The following is a 26,364-nucleotide window of genomic DNA, read 5'->3' as shown; positions in this document are numbered from 1 at the left end:
CACCCCAGTGCAGGGTAACGCAGTAGGCGAACCTTAGTTTGTCTGCAAACTGATGAGGCATTCGCTTATCCCTGCCGCCTTTGCCTAAATATTCTAAGTTATGGGACATCAACAAAGTGTTATCCTCTACTGAACTCTACTGGACAATGGAGACACAGTCGCCCTCATCCTCCTCGACCTCTCTGCAGCCTTCGACACAGTCTGCCACAGCACCCTTTTACAACGCCTCAGAAACATCGGAATCCAAGGAAAGGCACTGGAATGGATCACCTCGTTCCTCACCGGAAGAACCCAGAGAGTCCGCCTCCCACCATTCAAGTCCGAGGCCTCTGAAATCATCTGCGGCGTACCACAAGGATCCTCACTCAGTCCCACCCTCTTCAACGTATACATGAGCCCCCTCGCAGCCATCGCCCGCCAACACAACCTTAACATCATCTCGTACGCGGATGACACTCAACTGATCCTTTCTCTCACCAAGGACCCCAGCACCGCTAAAACTAACCTACACGAAGGAATGAAAGAAGTCGCCGAATGGATGAAACAAAGCCGTCTGAAACTGAACTCAGACAAAACAGAAGTCCTCATCTTAGGTAAATCCCCCTCTGCATGGGACGACTCCTGGTGGCCGGAAGCCCTCGGAAATGCACCCATCCCGACAGACCACGCACGGAACCTTGGCGTCATCCTGGATTCTTCACTCTCAATGAACAGACAAGTCAGCGCCGTATCCTCTTCCTGCTTTAACATTCTTCGCATGCTCAGAAAAACATTTCGCTGGATCCCCTCCGAAACAAGGAAAACAGTCACCCATGCTCTAGTCACGAGCCGACTTGACTACGGAAACACCCTCTACGCAGGTACCACCGCCAAAATCCAGAAGAAACTACAACGAATCCAAAACGCCTCAGCCAGGCTCATATTAGACATCCCACGCAACGAACACATCTCTGGTCACCTTAAAGACCTCCACTGGCTACCCGTCAATAAGAGGATCACTTTCCGACTGCTTACCCACGCACACAAATCACTCTACGACATCGGACCAGATTGCCTCAACTCTCGACTGTCCTTCTACACCCCCTCCCGCCAACTTCGCTCTTCCAACCAAGCCTTCGCCACTGTTCCTCGCATCAACAAGACCACCATGGGAGGCAGATCCTTCTCATACCTGGCTGCCAAAACATGGAACTCACTCCCCGCTTACCTTCGCCTCACCCAGAACCACCTAGCCTTTAGAAAGCAGCTTAAAACGTGGATTTTTGACAAATAATCCACCTCCCCTTCCTAAGCGCCTTGAAACCCTCTGGGTATGCAGTGCGCTATATAAATGTTTTGACTTGACTTGACTTGACTTTTTAAGTCCTGGCAATCAAATAAGTACCTTTACCGAAATTAACTTTCAGCGAAGCTGGCCATGCTTCTATGCTTGGCCTCTTGTTTGAGAGTTTCTGACGTGAGAGCCCTGGACCTCCATGGCCGGGTTTTTACTCCTCAAGGAGTCACCTTCCATGTTTCCTGCTGCACGAAGTCGGACTCCAGGGTGATCTCGTACCCAGCTTTTGATAAACACCCTAAGCTTTGTGTGGTGTGTTGCCTGAAGGCTTATGAGAGTATGACGGACAAATATCACCCTCATGGAGAGAACCAGCTTCTGATAGCTCTTAGGAAATCCTTTAAGGCTGTCTCTTCTCCCACCACAGCAAGATGGATCAGATGGGTCATGCAGGAAGCAGACATTGACATTTCGCACTTCTGTGCTCACTCAGTTAGAGGGGAAATGGCCTCCAAAGCCTTTTTTCTCGGGTCACGCCTCGAAGATTTTATCAATGCTGCTGACTGGTCTTCAGATTGACATGGCTTCCTTTGTGGTGGACAAGCTTTTTACTTGCATAATCCTCGCCTTCGGTCCTGCCATAGAATGAAAAATGTCCTAGTAGACCCAAAGGAAAATTTCAATTCTATTAAGGACATGGAGGCAAGGATTATTCCCGCACAGAGTTTCCTGAGGATTCAGTCATCACCCACCCTCGACTACCGATCAGCACTCCGTATGGTATATGTATCAATCAGTTATCCTCATAAAGCATGATATTGTTCCAGACAATAGTTGCAGTTCAGTTGGCACTGTGTTTTTCCGAAGTATTCTAATCTTCCTCGGGTACTATTTTCCTTCTGTAAGCATTGTTGTTGTTATGTTCTGGTTCATCTCGGTATCCTTTAGCTTCTTGTAGGATCCGAGCCTGCTAAAACGGACTAGTGGAATTCGATGAAGGCTGGATGGTCGCAGTCAAGAAAGAGGAGGTATCCCAGCAGCCCCAGACCTTTCAGGATGTGTACAACTGCCTATTGGTTGACCTCTGGGACTGACCTTTGCCAGTGTTTCATGGTAAAGAGAGTTTTTTACTGTTAAGTTGAATTCTGCTGGCGATGGAAAATGACTTTCCTTCATGTCTACTAGGAAATTTTTCATTCCATTGTTTAAGATCTCAATTCAATATCAAGAGAAACACTCACTCCAGCTATAAATCTGGGCAATGATAATCAAAAAAAGTAATAATTACTTCACAAATGCCATCCCAAAATGTACTTAAAACTATAACCCCAATCAACCAATTCCTGCACACAAACATTCTTAAGCATATAACGACAGCATTTATCTCTCTGTTGGGAATATTGGAAAAAAGAAAGATTAACTCACACACAATTTATAATTGAGGGCACGACCAAAACCATCAATAAAAGAATCAAAACTTTTTATTATGATAAATATGACATTTGTCACATTCAATTGTTAAAAGCATAAATTTACTCTGAATTGGCTAAAATAACAATAGCATAAAAATAGATGGTAAAACTGCAAATTAAAATTTACAAAATTAAATATTATACACATTTTCAAGGTATCTTTTTCAGCCATAAAAGTGTTCTAAAAGCAAATCATTAATGATACTGTACATTTAACATTTAAAAAGGAAGCTGTCCACATCATGGAAAATAAAATCTTAAAAACCATTTACAGTATCGATTAGAAACTCACATTTCTTTTCCTAGAATACAATTTAGCAATATAGGCCACTAAAATTATCAAAGATAAAATTGCACTTCTACATTAGCTTCTATGCTGTAACATGCTGCAGTGACTCATTAACCGCTGCTGAACTTGTACAACCAACTTTTGTCGGTATCTACCTCTGACGTATGTGATGCTCGTGCGTAGATCTGTTAAAATGGTTTTCCTTAAATAGTAAGTGGAAGGATGGATAGCAGCTAAGACCTGTTTTAAGGTCTCCATTTTCTTCTAAAAATAAACCAGGAAAACCTTCAATGGTCGATTTAAGGTCCACTCATGATTTAGTCCTCAACTCTCCAAATGCCACTGCTGAGAAGACGAACCATCACATATAGCCATGGCTACATATCCTTTAGGGCTATGTGGATCAGCAACATTCATGCACTGCCCGACAGATACCTGGTAAAGACGATTATTTTTCTAAAAAGAGGGAAGAAAAATAATTATATATCAAACTGGACCCATTACCTCTAAACAAAAGTACACATGCTTATTGTGTCAGTTATTTGCTATTCCATTTTGCCTTTAGGATTATCAGGCCTATTTGCATTTGAATATTTTGCTTAACATATTAGTTATATGACACATATTTAGTTATGCTGTGCAGGCAATGTGTGATACTCTTACCAGGTAAACCATAAAAGGGTTTTAATAAGTGTATTGTAGTTCGATAGCAAATTGTGGATTCAAAAATGATTTCTTAGTTAAAACAAATTTTCTATTCCATCATTTGCAAGAACTTTAAAAATACAAGTTAGAGCCTTAAAACATTTGTTAGTATTTTACAGACTACTGAAGGATGATATAAGCATTGCGAAGATTTAGGATTAGATTTCTAAAATCATTTCGAAAAACAATTGTCACGAGTCAGAAGCGGGCAGAAGTTATAGTTAGGCTAGATATTGAGCTAGTCTGCCTCATGCCTTGCTCTAAAACAACTTAAATGCAAGCCTTCTGTCTACATCCAGATAGCAATTAGACTTTGGAAAAGAAATAATAAGCAGATAAAAACTAAGGGGCAGGTTTATCAGTCTTTCACGAAGCGCATTTTAGCAAGCCACTTTGCTGCACTGCGTGAAAGGGAAAATACAGGAATGTCGTCTTTAACACCTTGCATGCTCATGACGAGGTCAGCTCGTCATGAGCCCCGGTGCTCGTGTGCTCATGACGTTGGAATGTGTTGTACCTTGTACATCAAGACACTGGTAGCCAGGTTGTAAGTTTCTGAAGTCTTCTTTATTAATCCATGTCCTGCAGTATTAAACAAGGATCAGCCATGTACAACTCTTAACCCAGCTCCAGTAACTCCTACGCAAGCCCCACCAGGAGCAGCCTGCCTAGCTGCTCAGCCCATCTCCAACTGTCACCACTCATCCAACAGTCACCCAGGCATTCCATTCATCACAGTCACACCAACATTCCGTCACCATCTCTGACTCCTGGCTGAGCAGCTAGGAGGACCTAGGCTGATTTACATAAGAATGCAAACCTTAGAATATAACAGAATGCTCGCATACTGGTCTAATTCCCCTGCTGTGCGAGCGTTCCACAAACGGGTGTGGTCATGACGAGCTCAGCTCGTCATGAGCACACGAGCACTGTGCCTCATGACGAGCTGACCTCGTCATGAGCATGGGGGCGCTGTGTGGGCCCCCACTCCCCCCCCAGCCCAGCTGGGGAATATGCCCTGCAGGGAAGGAGTTAACATTATACGGCTAATTTTTGTCCTTTCTTAGCCCTGGTGCACTTTTGGATGGTAGCTCCAACGCAGTCCCCCTTGAGTCATGTTGCAAGGGTGCCTGTGTTGTAGGCAGGATTGTTTTGTGCAGCAAGGGCACCTTCCTGCACAAAAACAACCCTGAGAGGCATTTCCCTCTTTCCTCTTTTTGTTCCACACAGAAAGAGGAGAAATAAAGATATTTCTCCTCATTAAGCCTCACCTGGAGAGGCGTAGCAGTTTGACATTCCCAATGGTAAATCTGGAATGCGCCAAAATCCATGGGTGGCTGTGTGGGAACACCCATGCTCCACCCATGAAACGCCCCCTGGGGCAGAGTAAGGCAAGGCACTAATTTGTGTGGGGTGGCGTTACTCTAGATTTATCAAGCCATGCAATGCCACACTAGGTGGCCCTGCGTGGCTTGATAAATCTCACTTAAGTTTTGCGTCGCCCTTGCACCCAGTTACATGGCGCAAGAGCAATACAAAAACCTTGATAAAGCTGGCCCTAAGGGTCGGATTCATAGTTATTTGTACCCCTCAGTACAACTTAGTTGCACAAATAAATCCATTTGTAAGGGTAAAATCCCAATCTGAAATATTTCCTTTGAAAATGGGATTTGTAAACATGCTAATCTAACATGTGATGTGTAATTTCCGGCACCACATATTTGGGGTTAGGGGATGTGTTTGTGGATGCTGCTGGGATGTTCCACCTGCTAATGCAAGTAAACACCAAAAGCTTGATTTTGGACGATCACCTACCACTTGCAGGAAATTCCCTCACTAGAAATGTTCACAAATGTACACCTATCACACCAGGAGAAAGTGGGTTTCCAGACCGGGAATGAGGCTCCATATTTAATGTGACTGCAAGAGGGAAAGTAATTTCTCCACAGAGAAACAAAAAATGGTTAAATGTGCAAATGTGCATTACAGTCAAATTGCGTCAGAACGCTTTAAATAGAAATTGTGTATGCAATTTGTTTTTAATAAATGTGACAATACCTGGAACACTAAAACTGCCATTGTGCTCCAGGAGTACTCTAGGAATTCTTGATAATTGCTGGAAAATTAGAAATTTGCTATAAGCTTAGCCATACCTTTAACGTACTTCACACAGGGGCCTCATACTGAATTATCTGAATAATACAGTGCACATAACCAGAGTAATGAAAGGCAGCATGCCGATAACATCTTTGGTGGCATTACTACTCTGAGAAGGACAGAGTGCAGTCTAAATCACTGATCGTAGTCAATGATTCCCGAAAGAAAATTCTCATTATGTGAATCCAAATATTTAATTATATTTGGCCTATAATTAAGGGAGTTAGAGCCCTGATCACCTAGAACACGGGACTTGAAATCGGTGGCATCACTATCCGCTTTGGGATGAGACAGCTGAGCATTTCTGGACCTGCACGTCCAGCAATGATAAGACATCCTTATGCCAGCAGTCTTCTTTGACTCCAAATTTGTGATACACCCACTATGTCCTATGGACAGTTGATAATCTCTCTCCACAATTACTATTTTCATTTTTTGTGTGTTTTGTTCCAGGTCCACAGTTTAGGGAGTGGTGTGGCTCACTGGTTAGAGGCGGCAGACCCGGAAGCAGAGAACGGCCTGGGACCAGGGTTCAATTCCCGACGCGGCAGGGTTGTGGACCAGGGTCAACGGACTCGATAATTCTCGCCTCGGTGCCTACTCTAACCAGGGATCACACTCGGCAACTCTGGGCATTAAGCTTGCCTCATCTCTACAACGGCCCCCCACAGACGCCAGGGATGCCTGGTTTCACCTTGGAGATACCCAGAAGGGAACATCTCACAGGGAAAGCCAGGACGGGTTCCCCAGCGGTCTACAGCGCCAGGACACCCCGAGAAGGGGTAACAGTGCGCTTTACAAGTATCATCATTACATTATTATATAGGATACACCTATTAAAGGAACATTAAGGATAATTTGCTGGGCATCTAACTTGAAGCCTACTAGAATGCAACATTGACAATATTTGCAAGATAATTCCATGGCAGCATCCATTACCACATAATCTGCCGTATCTTTAGAATAGATTAATACCTTAGTTGAGCACAGCACACGGTAGGAGGAATACTTCAATGAAAAAGGGGATTTGACAACACCTCCCTCAAATTACTACCTTGCCTTAGATTCCTAAGTGTCTGTTGTGGAATATAGAAGCCCAGGAACAAATTAACTCAGAGTCCGCGGTGGACCAAAGAATACTGAAGTCTTCAGTTGCACAATAGACATGTTGCTATTGAATTTAGAAGCTATTGTTCTTTCTTCTGTAAGGGCTTTGTGGTCCACAAGTAGAAGTCTTGGAATGAACAGATCGAGAGGAATCTGCAGTGAAATCGGAGGTGAATAAAGCGCTTTGATACACTATTTTTAAAGTTCAAAAAATGAAATATGCATGACCTATTATTCAGAGATGCTTTCTTTTCATTTACATTAATCTAAACAGGGAAAACACCACAGTTCTGCTTTAAATTTTCATTTTCATTATGTGAAAACTGGCTGTCCCCCCCCAAAAAAGTAAAGCCACATAGGGATTTGTTATTTAAATATTAAAAAAAGATTTCTCCATGTTGAATGTATCATGAGACTACACACATAGGCAGCGATATTCATAATCTATGAATGTTAATGCAGACCCAATAATGAAGAATACAGATTCCCCAAGGTACTGTAGATCTCGAGCCAGCTACTTCTCTTGATAAGTCAACCAGAAATGATAGGACAACACTCCTGGTTGTAGGCGTGAGTTCAATATGTTATGTGCTTTAATTCATTTGTAGCCATGCTGGTTCCAAATATTTCTAAGCATTTAACGTCTATGAATTGAAAAATGTTAAAAGTAGAAGCAAGGGTGCAGGGATCTTTAAAACAAATTAAACCGAAATAATAATACATTTAGAGCATTTACTTGGAATTAATTCAAATAGGCACTGGGTGTAGTTCAGTGAAATTCCAATACACAGCTTGTGATTTTTCTTTAAGACAGATAGGAAAACCCTTGATAAAAGGCTGTTGTGAGGTGTATGTGCTGTATATAATTATAGAATGCAAGTAGCAATCAAAGACCACAGATGGTTGTCTTTGCATTATGCTAATTTATTGAAACAAAGAACTCCCAGGATTGGGATCCAGGTGGGCGATGACACTTGTGAATCATTAATGTAAGCATGTTTACCCATGCAATCCAGATATATGCATATTTGTGTCGCTTTGCAAAGGAATTCCCAATTTCTTATATCCTTCTTTTTTGGTGTTGTTTTGTTGGATAATAATCATCTGATAATAGAACCAATTGGAAAACAACCAAAATCACACATTTAGACTTAAAAACTTGAAACACTCACGCCAAAAATCCACTGCTGCGACCCTCCAGACCCGTGGCACTTCATGAGACGAGGCGGATCTGATGAACGAGTTTCTGACATATCCAAGCAGAGGAGATTGCTTAATATCAGCTCATGCTCTTCATTGTAAATCCATACCTGAAAACATACGAGTATAAAATAAAATGATTAGATCAGTGCTGTACCATAAAAGTGCCTGAGAGTCATTATTGTCAGCAATTCTGTGTACGAAGTTAGGGAAGACGGAAACTTTTATAAAGAAATATATCAACTATTAAGAAACCTAAGCTAAGGGCAAACATGAGCAGATTAATCGACTAACTAAGATAGGTTTGGAAGATATATTCACTCTTGGTTTTAGCATCACAATTTGTTAATTATCAAAGCCTTTGACATGCTACAGTTGGTATTCTAGTCATACCTTCAGCGAAACTTGCTTTGCCCCTTCTTGAAATCCGGCAAGTGTGTCTAAAGACTGACAATGAGGGTGACATTTCTTTTGGTGAAATTTTAGAATGCCCATTTATTATCGGTTGGTACACAATGTCAATTATTTTTTTGTTTTATCTAAATGATAGGCATCCCAAGAAAAACCATCACCAGAGTGTAGGAAAGTGCCCCTTTGTGACGTAGTCACCCCCACTTTTTGCCTGGTATTTGATACAGTTTTGACTGAAGTGCACTGGGGTTTCTACTAACCAGTGCCAGTGATTTTTTCCTAAAAGAAGGTAACTGCTCAATTGTTACTAAGTTGAGAAACCTATTAAATGGTACCCCTGGCTCCTAGGGCATGGGTACTAAAGAGGGTACCCTAACGGCGGCAGCATGTATTGAGCCACCCTAAGGGACATTGGAGGCTGTGTGAAATGGTGTAAACAAATGTGAAAACAGGACATGGCACACACCTTATGTGCCATGCCCACAGACACTGTATGCAATATATGTAAGTCACCCCTGCACCCGGCCTTATAGCACTAAGGCAGGGTGCATTATATTACATGTGAGCGCCTATCTGAAAGAGCAGATACGCCCCTGTGCTATCTAGTTCAATTACTAGATAGTACAAGTGAACAAGGAAGACATCTTAAGTATATGCACTGGGCATTACGAATTCCCCAGCTACATGCTGGCTTCACTGAATCCTATGGTGTTTGGTATCAAACACCTTGTCTTAATAAATGCGTACTGATGCCAGTAGTGGATTTATTAAGACGTGCACCATGGAGGTGCCCCCTGAAAACTTACCAGCCTCTTAGTGTGCTTAATGACTGGTGTCTTCTAGTTTGCCACCACAGACACGTTTCTGCCCCCTTGAGGCAACAGCCAGCTCAGAAACAATGCCTGCTCTGGCAGAAGGTGTTTACTCCTCCTCCAGCAGGATGGCTAGTGAATCTGGATACAAAGGCCAGAGGCTTCAAAGCCTCTGCTGCCTTTGATATGCAACCCCGGCTTGCCCCACACCTGGGAGATGCTACCCCTGCCCTAAGGCCCATCTGGCAACAGGACAGGTGGGAGATTAGATATTCAAGTAGGAGTGTTGCACCACTATGTTAGTCACACCCCCAAAAGTGGGCTGCCTGATGTGCTCCACGAAGGAAGGATTCGATCTTCTTAATTTTGTTGTAATTAGGAACTGTTGCATGCACAAGGTTATGCCCACTCCCCAAAGGAAGTGGTCATAGAGGAGTTGTGGTGACCCCAAGGCATAGTAGTCCATTGGCTTCACTTCCCTTAACGTCTCTAAATTCAGTATTTAGGTGCCCCCCCTGACACCAGGAACTCAGATTCGCCTGAGTAAAGTAGAAGAAGGCCAAATAAAAGCCGAAGAGGCGGGAACTGTGGACTACCAGGGACTTTGGTGCCAAATCCTGATTGCCTGCTTCTGTCCAGACAACTGTGACAACCTGACTCTTCCTGCAACTGTGCATCCTACAAAAGCCTTGGAAGGCTGCCAGCACTTCGTCAAACAGTCAGAATCTCCCTTGAAGGGGAGGAGCCACTTCCCTGCAACCTCTGATTCATAGTTCTGCTAACCACCGGTTCCACCGATGCAGTAGCAATCCAGGAGGAAATCAACGCACTCTAGAGGGTCAGATCCATCTCCCCAACAAGTTTGGAGACACCAGGACAGCCAGGAGCAGCCCTGCACCAATACCTGCAGTACCGACCCCTTGCAGTCAAATTCAGGCTCCAACACTGCCAAGACTGACTAGTCAATGAGGGTTATTAGCATGGCAGAGGCCAGCACAGAAAGTGGCCTAGTTGTCTTGTTTTGCCCCCCTCTGCAGGTCGGACCAAGAGCTGTGAGCGTTTTTGAAGCATGGGAACAGCCAACCAAAACACTTTGCACCCAAGCTCTACAGCCCAGGTCCACAAACACCGACTGTGCCCCCCCCTGCTCCCAAGACCCTCACGAGCAGAGCCCCCCCCATTGGTAGGAACTTCCAGGCTTGTCCCCAAGTGCCCCTCTGACGTTTGTTTCTAGGTCCCCTTTGCCAACGGTGTAGCACAAGGCTACCAACCTGTCCAGCATATCTGTACACAGACACTCCAGGGCCGGTATACCCGATCTGCTGGTGGATCTTGTGAACCTGACCCCCCTAACACATTCAGTACTAATATAATTGCAAATACTTGAATAAAGTATATGTTTCTTTCTCCGTAGGAAAGCCTTACTGTGTAAAAGCGCATTTGTGTGACATTTTTGCTTAACTTTAAAAGCTGATAGATCAAAAAGTACTTACCCAATTACGAAGTTCATGGTGTCAAAAATATATGCTATACATGTTAGTTTTTAGGTCGAAGCCTGCATTGCAGGGCATGCCCTGCTGCAGGCAAAGAGATATTGTGAGCAGGGGATTTCAGTATGGCGTGAAGCCACGCCCCTTTTTTCCATTGGCAGGCCTCTCGAAAGGGAGCCCTGCCATTGGAAAAAGCTCCTGTTTAGCAGATTTGTCTGCTCTGGATCCCGCCTCTCGAGGACTCCATGACCTGCCTTACGGTAGCACGACAATATTTTTTGAAATATTGCCTTGGCAACCATGAGGCAGGTCAGGAAGTCCTGGAGGGGCGGGATTCAGTATATTGTTTCCGCCCATAAATAATGACTATTAGCTGCAGCTCAAGCTATTCTTGTTCTGTGCATGAGGTGTGTTTGGAATGGGCAAAGTGTTTTAGCGTTTTCTGGAGGTGCCTCTTCGTGGTATGTTTTCTCCGGCACTTTGTTTAAAGATGTCTCTGACTGTGCCGTGCGTGGCACGTTCCTGCAAAGTGTTAAGCCGGTGTGAGGAGGGAGCAGAGGACACTGTTTCTTTAAAGCCCGCCTCCTCCCCCTCACTGTCAGGCCTGTGGTAATAGAGGGAGGAGAGAGCTCGCTCAGCAGTGCGTCCTCCTGTTCTGCACAACTCCAGCCGGGGATCAGCGGCAGCGCCGAGATCACCGCCCCCCCAAACAGAGCCCACCCGGGCTGTACCCTGCCTCGAGGACCCCAGACTCTTCCCTGGACAGGAGAACACGCTGCTATGGTACTTATTTTGCAGAATACTTTACTTCTTTTGTTTTCTTGCCTGCTTGTTTGTGTTTCCCTTCTCGTACTTCAGTCTTTTTGTACTTTCAGCGCTTCTCTCTTCTTGTTTCATTCCATCTCCTGAGGGGTGAGGGTGCTGACGGTGCCATGTTGCAGCTTTTACGTGTGTGATTATTCTCTGCAGCATGTCTTTAAAGTAGCCTCCTCCTACATGCTTCTCACCCCCACACCCGCCCCCACTTTGGCGTCTCGCATTGGAGGAGAAGTATTGGGTGGGGGCTAGGATTTGTGTCTGTGCTGCGGCCCCCCTGAGGGCTGCCGGGGGGGGTGTCTGGCAGTGAAGGAAGGCGGGGCAGGCTGGCACCGGGCAGCAAGAGATCCGGGGAGGGGGCAAGGCTGGAGCCCGGGCAGGGTAGGGACAGAGGGTAGAGGGGGGGCGGAGCGGAGAGTGCTTGGGGGTGGGGGTGACACCTGTGCCTGTGTCATGACGCCCCTGTCTATGATCCATGCTGTTGTATGTGACTGCCCCCTTGTATATACCCCCTTGTATATATGACTCTGTGCCTCCACGTGTCTGTCTCCATTCACTGGTGCCCTGTGCCCCATGTCACCTCTGACCCCTAGGCTCTCTCAATCTACCTGCTTCCATGCCAGCATCCATGTAAGATCACCTGTTCCTGCACCTTATGTCAGTGGGCGTCGTTTTAGTGTCTATTCCTCGCGCGATGCTATGCACGCAGCCCCCGCTTGTACCAGCAGCCCCCCCACTAGGCCCCTGTTTCCCTAAGCCCCTGATTATTGCTGCCCCTCCCCTCCACCCCAGGCCCCAGTGTATACCTGCCCCTGCTGCCCTAGGCCCCTGCTTGTACCTGCCCCTGCTTGGTCATGCGCCTCCCCTCCACCCGAGGCCCCAGTTTATACCTGCCCCTGCAGCCTTAGGCCCCTGTGTGTACCTGCCCCTGCTTGGTCATGCCCCTCCCCTCCACCCCATGCCCCAGTTTAAACCTGCCCCTGCAGCCTTAGGCCCCTGCTTGTTTTAATCAAGCATCGTGGTTCAATAATCGCTGGAATGAATTTGTTGGCCTGTATAAACGCTCTTCTTGAATGTCTGCTGGAAAGTCGACAACTCAACCAGTGCCTACACATACCAACCACGAGCTTCGCTACACCTTACTTCGGTAATTAGTTTTGCTCTTTGCATGTCTATTCTTAGGCGGGATCAGCATCGCTACAAGGCCGTGCCGGGCTGATACTGCGGCAGGCATCGCTCGGAGGTGGCGTCCAGCGCCTCTATGGGCTTCTAGCAGCAGTCGGGCATCCTAGGAGGGCAGAGGGGCACTGTACCACTCAGAGGGGGTTTCATTGCGCCTTCACAGAGGGCGCTTCCTACAGTCCGCTGCCGGGAGCCTTGGGGAAACCTTGCTCTGGTGTCGTGAGCAGAGACCAGTTTAACACGGAATTCAACATATAATACTCATTTTGCATCGATGAAATGGATAATTCCGAGCGCTGTGTGCATTTGTGTTTTACAAAGTTCAACTCTTATTATTTTTCCGTGAACGATTTTGCCAATCTCTGCAATATGTATATATATATATATATATATATATATATATATATATATATATATATATATATATATATATATATATATATATATTTTATTTCACTAAACATATACGTTCATGCATCGGATACTGTCTCATATCGTTCTATAATATGCGCGTGGTGTATTAAATAATATGAAGTTGGCTATTTTTATTTTCATGCAATTATATCCCGCACGTTGTTGTTGATCAGTTCCTCTTTAACTATTTAGCTAGTTTGAATATCGAGACAAACGTTTGTCTGTATTCAACTAATTTCTCTGAGCGCTCAGGTGTGCTCTCGTTTTCTTTCAGACGTCAATTGCTTTGTTGTATTCCAGATTATGAACTCAAAAGACGGCACAAGTCTGTGGTGGTGGTGTTATTTATTTTTTATTGAGTCGTTGTGCACCTTTCCTCTTCCTTTCACTAGAGTGGCAACAGCTTCCATTGTTGTAGAGTGCATTCAGATTACAGGGAGCATTTCAACACCCCCTCCCACCATCCACCCCTCAATGTAAACTGAAGTGGCACCTAGAATCAACAGCGGCTACCAGGCAGAACAGACAGGGAGTGCTGGCATATATCATTACATTCTCAAGATGATATATTTACTGCTCTTGCTAGCCTGGCTTGTTTGATGGGGGGAGCAGCTTCTACGCTGGCACAAAGCGCCGAGAGACAGCAGTGCCTGAACAGGGGCCGTGTTTAACCCTCTGCAGCCAGCTGCACACAAATTCAGGTGTGGAGTAGTGGGGTTGGGCGTGGGGGTCTGGCTGTGTCTAAAAGCTAATTGCGTTCTGTCTAATCCGTCAGGACAGAGGGCACACTGCACAAGGCCCCCTGGGGGGCTGCTACAGCGCCTCGTCCTCCCCTTTGCACCCGCCTGGCGCTGCATGCAAGCGTAGTGAGCGTCACAGCAAAGCATTTTGTGTGGCACAGTGATGTACGCTGTGTGGCTCACTAATGTCTGCGACATGTGCGAAGCGTGTGTGTGCGTGTGACAACACCGTGTGCTACTCTGGCCACTGATGTTTATTGCGTGTCGACGAGGCTTTGCTGAAAGTAGTGTCCAAGACAAGAAAGGCACGGGGGTTCTTACTTTTCTGCTGTGGCCCCCAGAGGCTGGGCCTCCTTGCCCTGGTCGCCCAGATCCATTGAGGGCACGGAGACTGAAACGTCAGCTAAAGACTTGCCTAATGAAGTGATCTAGGTAGCCCTGTGCGTCGCACCGATCTGCTAGCGCCTGGACACTCCATTGAGCAGTCTGCGTGCTATACATACCTTTTGATTTGATTTGTGGTGTGTGTGACTGACAACACTGTGTGCCTTTGGTTTCTACTGATGTTTGTTGAGTGCTTTATCGCTGTGTGCCAGCTGTGTGTGTGTCGTGTGTCAGCGCTGGGTGCCACTGATGCTTGTTGTGTGCGAGGTGTGTGTGCAAGCTAGAGGGAGGGAGACAGAGGGACAGAACTGTGTGCCTTCGATAGCCGCTGCTGTTTGTTGAGTGCATCCCCGCTGTGTGTGTCTGTGTGTTAGTGGGACAACACTGTGTGCCATTTGTAGTCACTTTTGGTTGTTGAGTGTGTCGTCGACCTGTGTGTGTGTGACTATCTTTCCGCCTAGGGGAGGGGTGTGACATTCAGAGCGAAGGCACTCAGCCATGGACAAGGAGCAGAGACCGCGTCAGCTACTTCATATGGGATGAGTTAAATATGGCGTAACACAACTCTGTTCACTCCCACACTGCTCTCAAGATCCCACCACTGCTGTTTTGCACCTTTTTTTTTATATTTCAGTACGTTATGCATTTACTAAAAGTACTGCAAGTGGAAGAGATGCCCCGAACTGTTACTAAATTGCAATTGAATTTGACCTTTTGGTATTTTAAATGACAATGCCTTTCATCATTGCAAGTTTTTTAAAGACATAAATTAAAGGCATTGTCATTTACAATGCCAATAGCTCAAAATCTCGCAAATGCGAGACCTATTGCATTGCAAATGCTTGTTTTAATTGGTATCAAGTTTCTTCTGGAGTGTGTGTCTCATGTATTGATGCTGGGTGTACAACAAATGCTTACCACTAATCTCTAATAAGCTTAAACCGCTCGCCCACACTACCATAAAAGAGAGCATTTGGGATTATTAATTTTGCCCTGTAAGTCAATAAGGGTCGTCTGAACTTCCTACAAAGTGTACCTATGGTGACCAACTGGCATGGGTGCAAATTCAGGACGGTGAGTGTAAAAATGCAGGACAAAGGGTCAAAATTCAGGACACAATTTTACAGACACGTCAGAGGAAGTCGCGCAATAGTATATAAGTAAGTAAATAGACAACCAACATAAGTACAAGTCAAAATAAGTTTATATTAGGTTGAGACACTCGTGCATGATTTTTTGGTATCCACGCAGCTTAGAGCAACTGCGCAGATCTTTTTGTGGTATTGTATATAATCATAATATCTGGTTACTGCACTGGGTTGTCCAGTCTGATATTGTAGTGTAGTTCCTATATTCCCAATAGGCTCTGCGCATTGGAATAACAAACGATAGTTCAGACGTAGGACTGAGGTCGACTAGGTCTCTATTGAATATGTTAGACTTAATTATGAATGCCAGCTAGCTCAGAGGTCACTAGAAACGTTCTCGAGTGAACAGGAAGGAGTTAACTTTCCTGACCAGACAAGGGATTAGTTTCTGACAACTTTGCTCCCTCCAGAATAAGGAGTATATCTCCAGAGTCGTGTGAAAACAATAGATAGCTATTTCACTCAGTCAATCGTGCATGCTTAGTTTCACCAGAGTGCAGAGAAATAGAGAGACGGGCGTTTTCAATAAAAGTTGTTATTTATTGAGCAGTCTTCTTTCTCATGCAAGAGAAGTGAATTGCCACAATTGCAATACTTGTCATAAAGTAAAGTGCGTACAGTAAAAGGAGTATTATGAAATAATACTGTAAAAGCATTTATATGGTTTCTGAGCCATATGATACTTAAAACGGATAAAATATATACAATGATAAAAGTTGACTAAACGTACTCAACTGGTGCTTCTAAAATACGCCTACCCCGGAGTACTTAACCTAAGCCTAGTACGTGGGAAGGAGTAAGTGAGCTGCAGTTTAAGTTAAGTTAGTTTTGCCAAGAATCTGAATCAAGAATTCTCTAAGGATTTAATCAGCTCCGTACCTTGGTTTTAGAATGAAGGAGGTCTTGTATCTCTTTCTCAGGACTCGATCTCCCAGCAACCCGCAAGGGTGACTAGAAACACTGGAGCTGGATTTCTCTTCAGGAGAAAAGACAGAGACTCTCTCAGTGCGTCAAATGGGAGGGTCGGCTTCCTTCGGCACTCGCATCAGCTGGGCTTTGGGTAAGTAGATAGCCGCTCTGCTCCAAACCACCGTGTGTTTGCTTAAGGCAAATGCTGGTATATTCATACCTGGAAGGTGCCGAGTTTGACATAAGGTTGGACATAAGACGTCACTAAGAACTTTCAGTTCTTTCAGGACTCTCAGGAGTTCTAGGACAAATCAAAACAGAAGCAGGGGGAATTCCCGGGCTGCTGGAGGCTTGGTTTGTTTAAAGAACGCTTTGTACTTTCTAGGAGTCTAGGGAAGTAGCCTTGCCGTATTTGGACTGCATTGGCTATGACTAAATATGGATAGGATTCTTATGCCTTTATAAGGATATGATTTGTTATAACCACATAAGGGCATGAATCGGGAATATTTAATTAGCGTCCTAGATACGTTCACAACAATATTTTGTTTACAGTTCATGGTCCTGAGCAGTTATGTTTGGTGAGAAATTGTTGGGAGGATCTGCTCGGATGGACTATGCTACTAGCATCTCATATCTTAGTGCCATTGTGATTTGTAAAGCAGCACATATACAATGTGGCTAATTGGGACTTGAGTGCTGGACTAGAGTGCAGTCCTCCGAATGGCCATCTTTACGTGTCAGATCACTCCAGGTAGTTCATGTCAGTTCAGCTGGTGATGACTGGTTTAGGGGCTTGAACAGTGCTGAGTAATGGATAAGACCCATAGTGGACAGGTCTTGTCTGAGGATGACAGAATTTAGCACGAAAATGTAGGTATTAACCAGCCTGCATGAGCTACAATTGCCTGCACACTGCTGAGTGTTATGGTATTATTGTGGGCCAGAATGGTTAGTTAGAAGTTGACATTACTATATAATGCCCTAGCTAGCCATATATCAGCCCTCCTTATTTAACCTGTTTAAATGCTAGGCATTTTCCCCTGCTGTGCTGGGGAAGATCCAAAATAATGGTTTCATGACGAGCTCAGCTCGTCATCAGTGTACCAGCAGTACACTGCATGTCGAGCTGAGCTCGTCATGAGTGTCGAAGGTGTTAAGGGAAATAAAATACGGATTGGGCTGAATAATTTTTGGGAGCTGTAAACTGTAGATTCTCATTGATGCACAGAAGTGTGCTACAGTCTAGAAACTGTATACATTGTTGAGGCATTATTGTAGGACAGAAGGAGGCACTGTTGTTTAGAAACAGAACATTTTTCTCCGAAATGGAAGCAAAAGGACAACATGCAGTTTAACTGATAAAACTACATAGCATACAAATAATGTGTGGAAATGTGGCATTAGCAAATATGTATCATTTGAACATCACCAAGTAAAGTGTTTTGATTGTTTTGATCCTATTAACACACTGTTTCCAGCACACTTCTGAATTACAAACAAGAGGTCCATTTGTGGTTTCCTAACTGCTGATATGTTTTGAAACATTTGCACCGTTCATTTACAGGTAAATTAAAATTTGTTGTGTGTTACAAAAAAAACTGATTGACTAGTCCTTATTATAAAGGTTTCTTTAATTAATCAAAAGCGTTGTGTAGTAATGAACTCTTTGTCCTTGAAATAAAGTTTTTATTGAAATTGTTACATCACAATTCTTGTGAGTAGGTTTCAATCTTCATACACTTTAACTCCCAGAATGCATTATAATAGGTAACTTTTAGTAATCACAATGCATTTCGGCTTGGCTGCCTTTATCAGGGGATATTCTGTAATAATAACGTGATATTTCTATAAGTACCTGGCAGTACTGGAACTGCAATAATTGCAATAGTGTCCCACCTCAAGCAATCCACTATGTATTGCAGTACCGAGATCGTATTTTATTCAGGTCACTCCAGCCAGAGTCTACCTATCTATAAACTGCTAATTCACATACTCCTTCCCAAATACTGATGTGCTTAAAAGCCTCGCTATTTGTTTTTTTAATTAACCCTATTATTGTGCTCCAAGCTACCCAGACGTTGTCCTAATACAACTCATTTTAACCTCATCTACCCGTCTACCTTGCCAATCTAGGCCAATTTAAATACTGCTTTTGCGAGTGCACTCCATGTTAGTGCAAATATGCATCAATCAGCTCCCTAAATAGACCCAAAATATACTATGTGCTGGGCTGTCTCAAAACTCGACCAAGACTTGGCACATAAGGAACTTTAAGCAGTAGCCTACCCATACAAGTAGTCAGAGTGACAGCAGCGTTGGCATGCAGTAGCAGCCACATCACTGTCATCTATCATTCAGTAGCCTGGTCACATTACACCCTCAGGCAGCTCACTAAGACTAAGTAAGCCTTCAGACAGAAGACAAGTCACACCAGCAAAAAAAACTAAAAGTATCCTGGACAGACAGAGAATCATCATATACCAGCCTGATCAAACTATGAATTATCATTCAGCTGCTTGAACACACAGTGTACTGTTTCACAGCAGCCTCGACACACAGTGAACCATGAGATAGCATTCGAACAAAGTAAACTTCTGGACATCACCCTGGTCACTCAACCATCCATATGAGAGTAGACTGGCAACACTATTGACCAAATGATTATCAGGAATTGCCAGGCAGAATCAAGCTGGTGGCATGAAAAGCCATGAAAAATCAACTTAAACACACAATGGACATAATCAGGGAGAGCACGTGATCGTGCAGCTCAGGAAAGGTAGAATCATAGCCTGTCTCATGTTTAAGCTTGTTAACATTTTTTACTTTTGCATCCATTGTGGAATACACCAATTGAATAAACTTTACTCTATATAAACTGTTGAGGCAGTGGTTGGGCATTTCTTAGAGCAAAATGGTTTGCAGAGTTTTCTGCAGCCATGCAAACAAAAGTACTCCGATCCCTGGATCGTCACCAAGAATGCAGTCATAGTTAAACAAGCATTTACGATGCAATGGTTTCGCCTTTTAAAAAGGTTGAGCTATTGGCATTGTAAATGACAAAATTTGTATTTATGTGTTGGTTTTGAAAACAGATAAATAAATGGCATTGTCATTTACAATGCCAATAGTTTAATCTCTGGCAATTGCCACACAAAAACACACAGACCCACACACACACACACACACACACACACACAGACCCACACACACCAACCCAGAGCCACGCACACTCACCTAGAGCCACGCACACCCACCCAGAGCCACGCACACCCACCCACAGCCACACACACCCACCCAGAGCCACACCCACCCACCCAGAGCCCCACACACCCACCCAAAGCCCCACACACCCACCCAAAGCCCCACACACCCACTCAAAGCCCCACACACCCACCCAAAGCCCCACACACACTCGGGAGACCAAGCACAGCGAGGGGGCAGGGAAGCAAGCACAGCGAGGGGGCAGGGAAGCAAGCACAGCGAGGGGGCAGGGAAGCAAGCACAGCGAGGGGGCAGGGAAGCAAGCACAGCGAGTGGGCAGGGAAGCAAGCACAGCGAGGGGGCAGGGAAGCAAGCACAGCAGTTGCAAGACCTATTTCTTTCTAAATGCTTGTTTCTATATTAAAATACAGATGAACCAACTGGGGCGACATATCCTTTCAAATTTAAAGTGCTCTGCTGTGGGATTCCCTATCTATACTAACTACTGCCAAGGCCAATATGTCTGCCATCAGAAGCTTTTACAATTTAATTTTTGTGTAAACATAAGCAATATACAAAAACAAAAAATATATAAACATAAAATTAGCAATGTAGCCTTGGAACCCATGCACAAAACCTCAGAGCACTTTTTCAGCCGGCTGTGCAAATGACCAAATAAAATGCCTTCTATCACAATGTCAGACAGCAAATTAATAAAGTTGGCGGACCCACTGCCCCGTGCTGTGTGTGTTGTGGTGGGTGAAAGAAACATACAAACGAAACTTTAACAGACTAATTGGTGAAGAGGGATAATATAAGACCCAAGCAAGTATGTAGAATTGTAATATTTTGGGGGTGAAAACATGAGGCTGGCAAAACACAAAGATGTCTTAAGGTCAGACCTAAAGAAAGACCGATAGATAGATATTCTGACAAAATAAAGGGCTGGCTACTTAATGGCTATAACATAACCTGGCACTTATCCTTCAGAGCCCGTTTGAATTTACCATGATAGCCAAAATACGCATTTTTTCAGGGTAAAAGCTGGTTTTGAAAGGAAATCAACTGACAAATAATATGTCTCCGTGAAACACAAGGAACACGATAGTGAATTGAAGTCACACGAAGAAATTAAATGGGGCTAGCTACATGATAGAAAGCAAATGAGGTAAACATGAAGAGATAACAAAAAGTGGAGTGTTGACCCAAGAGAAGATAGCAGAGAGAAGTCAAAGTGCATGTTACAAACCGAGATATACAGAATGCAACGGATAGGTGATCAATGTGAACCTGCAGCAGAAATAGACTACTTGGGGCAAGTATCAAAAGCATCAAAGTCAAGGGATGGGGTACCAGAAAACACACAGACCTTTAACTATGCCATGAAGTTGGTAGAACACCCATAAAACAATCAAAGGTTTAGAGGGAGAATACGGACATGCAACGATGTTGAGGACCGTGGAGCCGGGTTTGGAGTACGGAGTTAGGCACGGACAGCGGGAGGGGGCGGGAAAGGCACGGACAGCGGGAGGGGGGCGGGAAAGGCACGGACAGCAGGAGGGGGGGACGGGAAAGGAACGGACAGCGGGAGGGGGGGACGGGAAAGGAACGGACAGCGGGAGGGGGGGACGGGAAAGGAACGGACAGCGGGAGGGAGGCGGGAAAGGCACAGACAGCGGGAGGGGGGCGGGAAAGGCACGGACAGCCGGAGGGGGCGGGAACGGCAAGAAAGGCACTCACCTGGACTTCCTCCGGCGGTGGTCGGCCGCGGAATGACCAAATGAAACCTCGACGAGGAAACCTAAAAAGGCACTGGATGTACAAAGGTTTTCCTAGAATGAAACAGTATCCTCAAGTGAGGAAGCTGGGATTTGAGGGGAGGCATCTTACTGGACATTGTGCAAAAACGTATATGGGTGGACAGCATCTACAATTTCCCATTTAAAAAGTAGTCCGTTATTTTAGTTAGTTAAATTAGTACACTATGTTCAATAAACACAAAGTAAAGCGCAGATCTGGGAAACTTGTGAGCGCTGAAAAAGTATTTCTAGAAAAACGTAAAAAATTAAGCAAAAGCAAAGACAGCCCATTATTTTTACATAAATATATCTGGCTACTCTTGACTTTAAAAAAACAGAACGATATTAAGTTTGGCTCGGCAATTTAAATATTGCAAAATCGATAGATTAGCAAAACAAAGCAGCCTTTGCGATCCGTCATAAGTGGCTGTGGGTTACTAGTCTTCGTATGGTACAAGTGAAGGAAGCACAGATGGTTACGAAGATACATTCATTGACAGGTTGCGCCTGAACCAATGGCAGAAATCAGATATTGTGGTAAACATATTAGTCCCCAAATAGTGAAATCAGTGTTTAAATGTTGTGAACTAAAACCTCATGGTAATCCTAGGCTGTCACGCCCTGAGCTGCAGCTGAAGGCTAAAAAGTAGTAGTACTAATAGCATCAACCATAGGCCTGGCCAGGCAGGATGCAGGCTGAGCAGCAATGGATTTCAAGGGATCGTCAGCTACTGCGTCGCATATCTACCTCTAATGGTTCGTGATCACCTTCAAGTGAACCAGTTTTGACACACAACATGGGATTAGTGTCACTGAGTGATTGCTACCTGATAGTGCACACATGTGCACTATGCAAGAGGGAAAACAGTACTCTAGCAACATACCCTCCAACATACATGGAAAGGTTCTGCTGCCCCAAACTATACCCTTTCCAGTATGCTGCTCACAGCTAATTTACAGTGTTAATCCTGAATTTGTGAAACTGGAGTTGGTGTGTAGAGTGATTTGTTGTGAAATCTAAGTGCTGCATATCACTAGCACCAGTTCACCAGGGATCTTGTAGTGGCTATCACTCATATGCAATAAGTGTTAATGATGGTCTTATTTTAATTCGGTAGTGCCTGGTCTCCAATTGAATATTTTGACATTAGGTCTCAGTAACCGTGTTCACATCAGAATGCAATTAGTTTAACAGAACTATGTCCACCTTCACAAAATTCATCTTCAGATAGCTCAGGTAAATTGCCACAAACATTGGAGGAGGGTAGTAGGCACTGGGCTGGCACATCTAGATATAATAGGCACCCATAACCTAAGTGTTATATGAAGTGTATGTGGGCCATACTTCTTGGCATCGCTCATCTATCAATACACATTGCAGCTAGGCAAGTACTCCCATTGGAAGCGTGCAAGGTACCTGGACTCTTGCCCATCATGCATCATGCCTTGCGGTACTCACCCTGTTTGCAGTCACAGTAGCCCCAGTCCACCCTGCCTCGGTTATTCCTGTAGAAGCACCATGGCTTGCTTCTCCCATCAGGGTTCCGCCAGAAGTTATGGTCGCCAAGACCCTTGCCCGGGGTCCTCTCCAAGAAAGTTGGCACATCCAACCAGTTCAAGCACTGCGCCCCAAAGTCAGTCACATTGACAAAGTCACCCACAGAGTTGCCCTGGCCCTTGCCCTTCGTGCAACCGGTGTATGGGGTGGATGGTGGCAGAGGACGGTGAGGATGGGGATGCAGGGGCTGGTGGCGTGAGGGGAGGCGCTGGTTAGAGGGTCGCTGGTGGGCAGGGGCACCAGCTGTTTTGTCAAAGCAGCCCCCTCCAGGGATGGCCCCCAGCACCAGAGCCACGATGAAGCTGGGAATTGTCATGCTGCCAGTGCCCTGGGTCCGCTTCCATGTCCCACTCCGGTCTCGTCCCCGGGTGTAGTGTGGGGGTAGGCGGGGCTGCACTTCCCACTGTCCTCGTGCAGCCTATTCCATATTCATGCGGGAGGGACTCCCTCTGCACGCGCAGGGCTCAGCGAGGCTGACTAGGAGATACCAACCCACCCATGGGGAAGGTGGGGCTTGGGGGGAGAGGGGAGGGCGTAGGAGGGGAGGGTGGAGGAGCAGTCAGTAAGCTGGCAAGGTGTGCGTCTGCACCGCTAGAGGCTAACAGCTGTGTAGGAGGTGGCTGGAGGGCACGTAGAAGTCACGGCAGACCATTTCAGTATGATTTTTAAAAGTACTGCGACCCCATAAAAAGTAATACTTAGTTCCTCCTCTGCTTTTCCCACTTACCGATATTTTGCAATGTTGGGCTGATTGCTTTTTATCCATTCCCTCCCATTTAGTAGCTGCTAAAATACGGGTCGCTTAGAAATGCATTGAGAATAACCAGTTAATGCGTTACAAGCACAGGGCGAGAGAGAGAGAAGGTCGAGGAGAGGGGAAAGAGAGGGACAAGCAAGCGTGCCATGATGTATGACCTCTTCTGTCAGCCTTGGCTTTTTACATAACAATGTTTGGCCTTTCTGTGCTTGCTCATTTGTCGCCCCCATTGATAAAGCTTTGGGCGCTTATCCACAATAACGTCTGGATGAAAAACTTCAAAAGAAGAGTGCCACTTCACCCTTACAGATTTAAAACTTGATGAAACCACAGACTGGGAGACGTGGGTCTTTACGAAAAGACTTGGTGAACGGTTAAAGAAATAAACACGTAACTACGCCCCATGTTTCTCCTATTAACATATATTTCTAAAGAGATCTTTCAGCTGATTCGCGTGCTCCGAGGCCCGTGGGAGGTTTCCAGGTACACAAAATTGTTTAGGAAGTTTGTCCACTCAGTCTCACTTTCCATTCCAAGAACTCAGCGCACAAACACATTATGGCCACCTCAAAGAATGCATTTGGGACAACTTTTGGAATTTGCTGCTGATTTGCAACGAGAACCTGCAAAGCAGCATTCCTTCTAGGCAGGTGGCAGATATACAAAATACTTCCTTGTCATGTGTAGCCCATATACCCCTTCTACCTATTCAGCAAGCAACACTTTGCATTCTGGGACTTGCAGTTTTGCAGTTCTCCTTCTACATAGGGACATCCAAGCCCCAACATGCAAAACTGTATTCGCGGTCGCGGAGTAAAAAAAATAAATAAACCACAAGTCCCGGCATGGCTCACACAGGAGATCAGTTTTGTGCAAAATTGATATCAGGGGAACAATACCTATTATAGTGTTTAAAAGATAAAATGAAGAAAGATGCTGAATGAGCACCTCACCCTCTCATGGGCCAACCTTCCGGACATTTGCCCGTTTTTATGCAGTAATTCTAGTTTCGTTGATTTAAATTAATGCCCCGAATAACGTGAAAGCCCAAAGGGTCATACTTTTAAATACACACCCAGCAGATGCTCCGTTCGTGTCACATTTGAGCCCCGGAATGTCAACAGGTTGAAGTTGAAAAACAAAGTATGTTCTAATTGCGAGGGCGCTACGTATGACCCAAGAGAGGCGACAAACTACAGCGTCAGACTCAGAAGCGAACAACACCCAACATGTTGGTCTTGCAGAATACATAAAGAAAAGATTGGCTGCTCGGTCCCCTGCATTGTTGACGGCCAGTCCTCATTGTCACTTCCAGTCAGACGTCGGTCACCTCGTGTCGTGACTTCACTCCTAGGCTCTCCGTGTTTTCTTGTGGTAGAAGTAACAAGAAGCCCTTTCTTTTTCGGTGAAGCGCAGTGCCGCCTTTCTTTCAGCGCCCCACAAATAAAAGCATTTGCCCCCCTCCCCCGCCCCCGGTCAGCTCCTGGGTAAACACCTTGGAGTTGCTCCCCTCCTCGCGGATTGTCTTTCTTGGTGCGCGGGGCGGGGGGGGGGGGGCTCACCGATGCCGCTGGAATACCCCTGCCGAATCCCAGCAAAACTCGCAACGAAGGCGCACTCATGTCTGCTCAGCTCTCCCCAAGCAGCAGCTCATACCCATCCGATGCTTGGGTGGAGGCTGCGGCCGGCGCTGCTATAGGTGGAGACTCGAGACAATAACAGCAGTGTTCCCGATGAGGTAAACAAGGAGGCCATTCTTGTACAGGTTTACTTTCTATTCCATTCGAACAGAGGTTGCGAGACGCCATACCCGTGCCTGCAAAACCAAAGCACTGTATTATCCAGAACTATAAAACAGAACATTGCTATATGTCACTTGCGAAATCTATGCGTTTTCCAAATGTTTTAAGCATGTGTACCTTGTGCGTGCATTTGTGGGGAATTACGTGGAACAAGGTTTGGCACAGTTTCACCAGCATGATGCAGCCCTTCCCAAAACTCGAGGAACTACATCCTCCAGATGCCCGCGGGGGAGGAAGTGAGCGCAAAGCAAACTCACCATGGAAGCCCTCAGCTTGCTTTCACGCGCTTGATGATGCATGGCTGATGATTGAAAAACAGCGGGAGGGGGCGGGCAGGCACACGGACTGCGGGAGGGGGGCGGGAACGGGGACAACAGCGGGGGGAGCAGGAACGGGAAGACGGACAGCGGGAACACACGGAAAGCACTCAACACATTTATAAACAAAATGCTCCTTACCTGATTGCCTCGTGGGAACTCGAATCTTGCAGCCAACTCCAACAACAAACACTTGTAAAAAGAAGAAAACAGGCCAGCTCAAAAAAAAAAAATAACACACACCCACTGCCGCGATGACGATCAGAAGTGGGTGGAGAGGGAAAAAATCGCGGGAACGCCCCCGAATCGGGTCCGGCCTTGACGGGCAGATCCGGCTCCCAATGGCTAGCCTCCATTTATGGAGCTAGCCAATGGGAGCCGGGGGACGTTCCTGAAGCCCATATTGTAAACAATA

The 26,364-nt window shown here is 45.4% G+C and overlaps 1 protein-coding gene across 1 annotated transcript in view; it reads right to left on the bottom strand.

Moving 5' to 3' along the window:
- Window positions 1-2,742: 2,742 nt before the first annotated feature.
- The window catches only part of GALNT11 (polypeptide N-acetylgalactosaminyltransferase 11), a 305,478-nt gene continuing 281,856 nt past the window's right edge, over window positions 2,743-26,364 (bottom strand). The window contains exons 11-12 of the mRNA XM_086941470.1: window positions 8,179-8,316; window positions 2,743-3,493 (exon numbers count right to left, since the gene is read on the bottom strand). Coding sequence (XP_086797596.1) covers window positions 3,362-3,493; window positions 8,179-8,316 — 270 coding nt within the window. The 3' untranslated portion in view covers window positions 2,743-3,361. The remainder of the gene's footprint in view (window positions 3,494-8,178; window positions 8,317-26,364) is intronic.

Source organism: Lissotriton vulgaris, chromosome 10 (genome assembly GCF_964263255.1).
Source record: "Lissotriton vulgaris chromosome 10, aLisVul1.2, whole genome shotgun sequence".
NCBI lineage: Eukaryota > Metazoa > Chordata > Amphibia > Caudata > Salamandridae > Lissotriton > Lissotriton vulgaris.
Note: the sequence above shows the minus strand (reverse complement) of the source record. Positions and strands in the feature narration are given on the sequence as shown.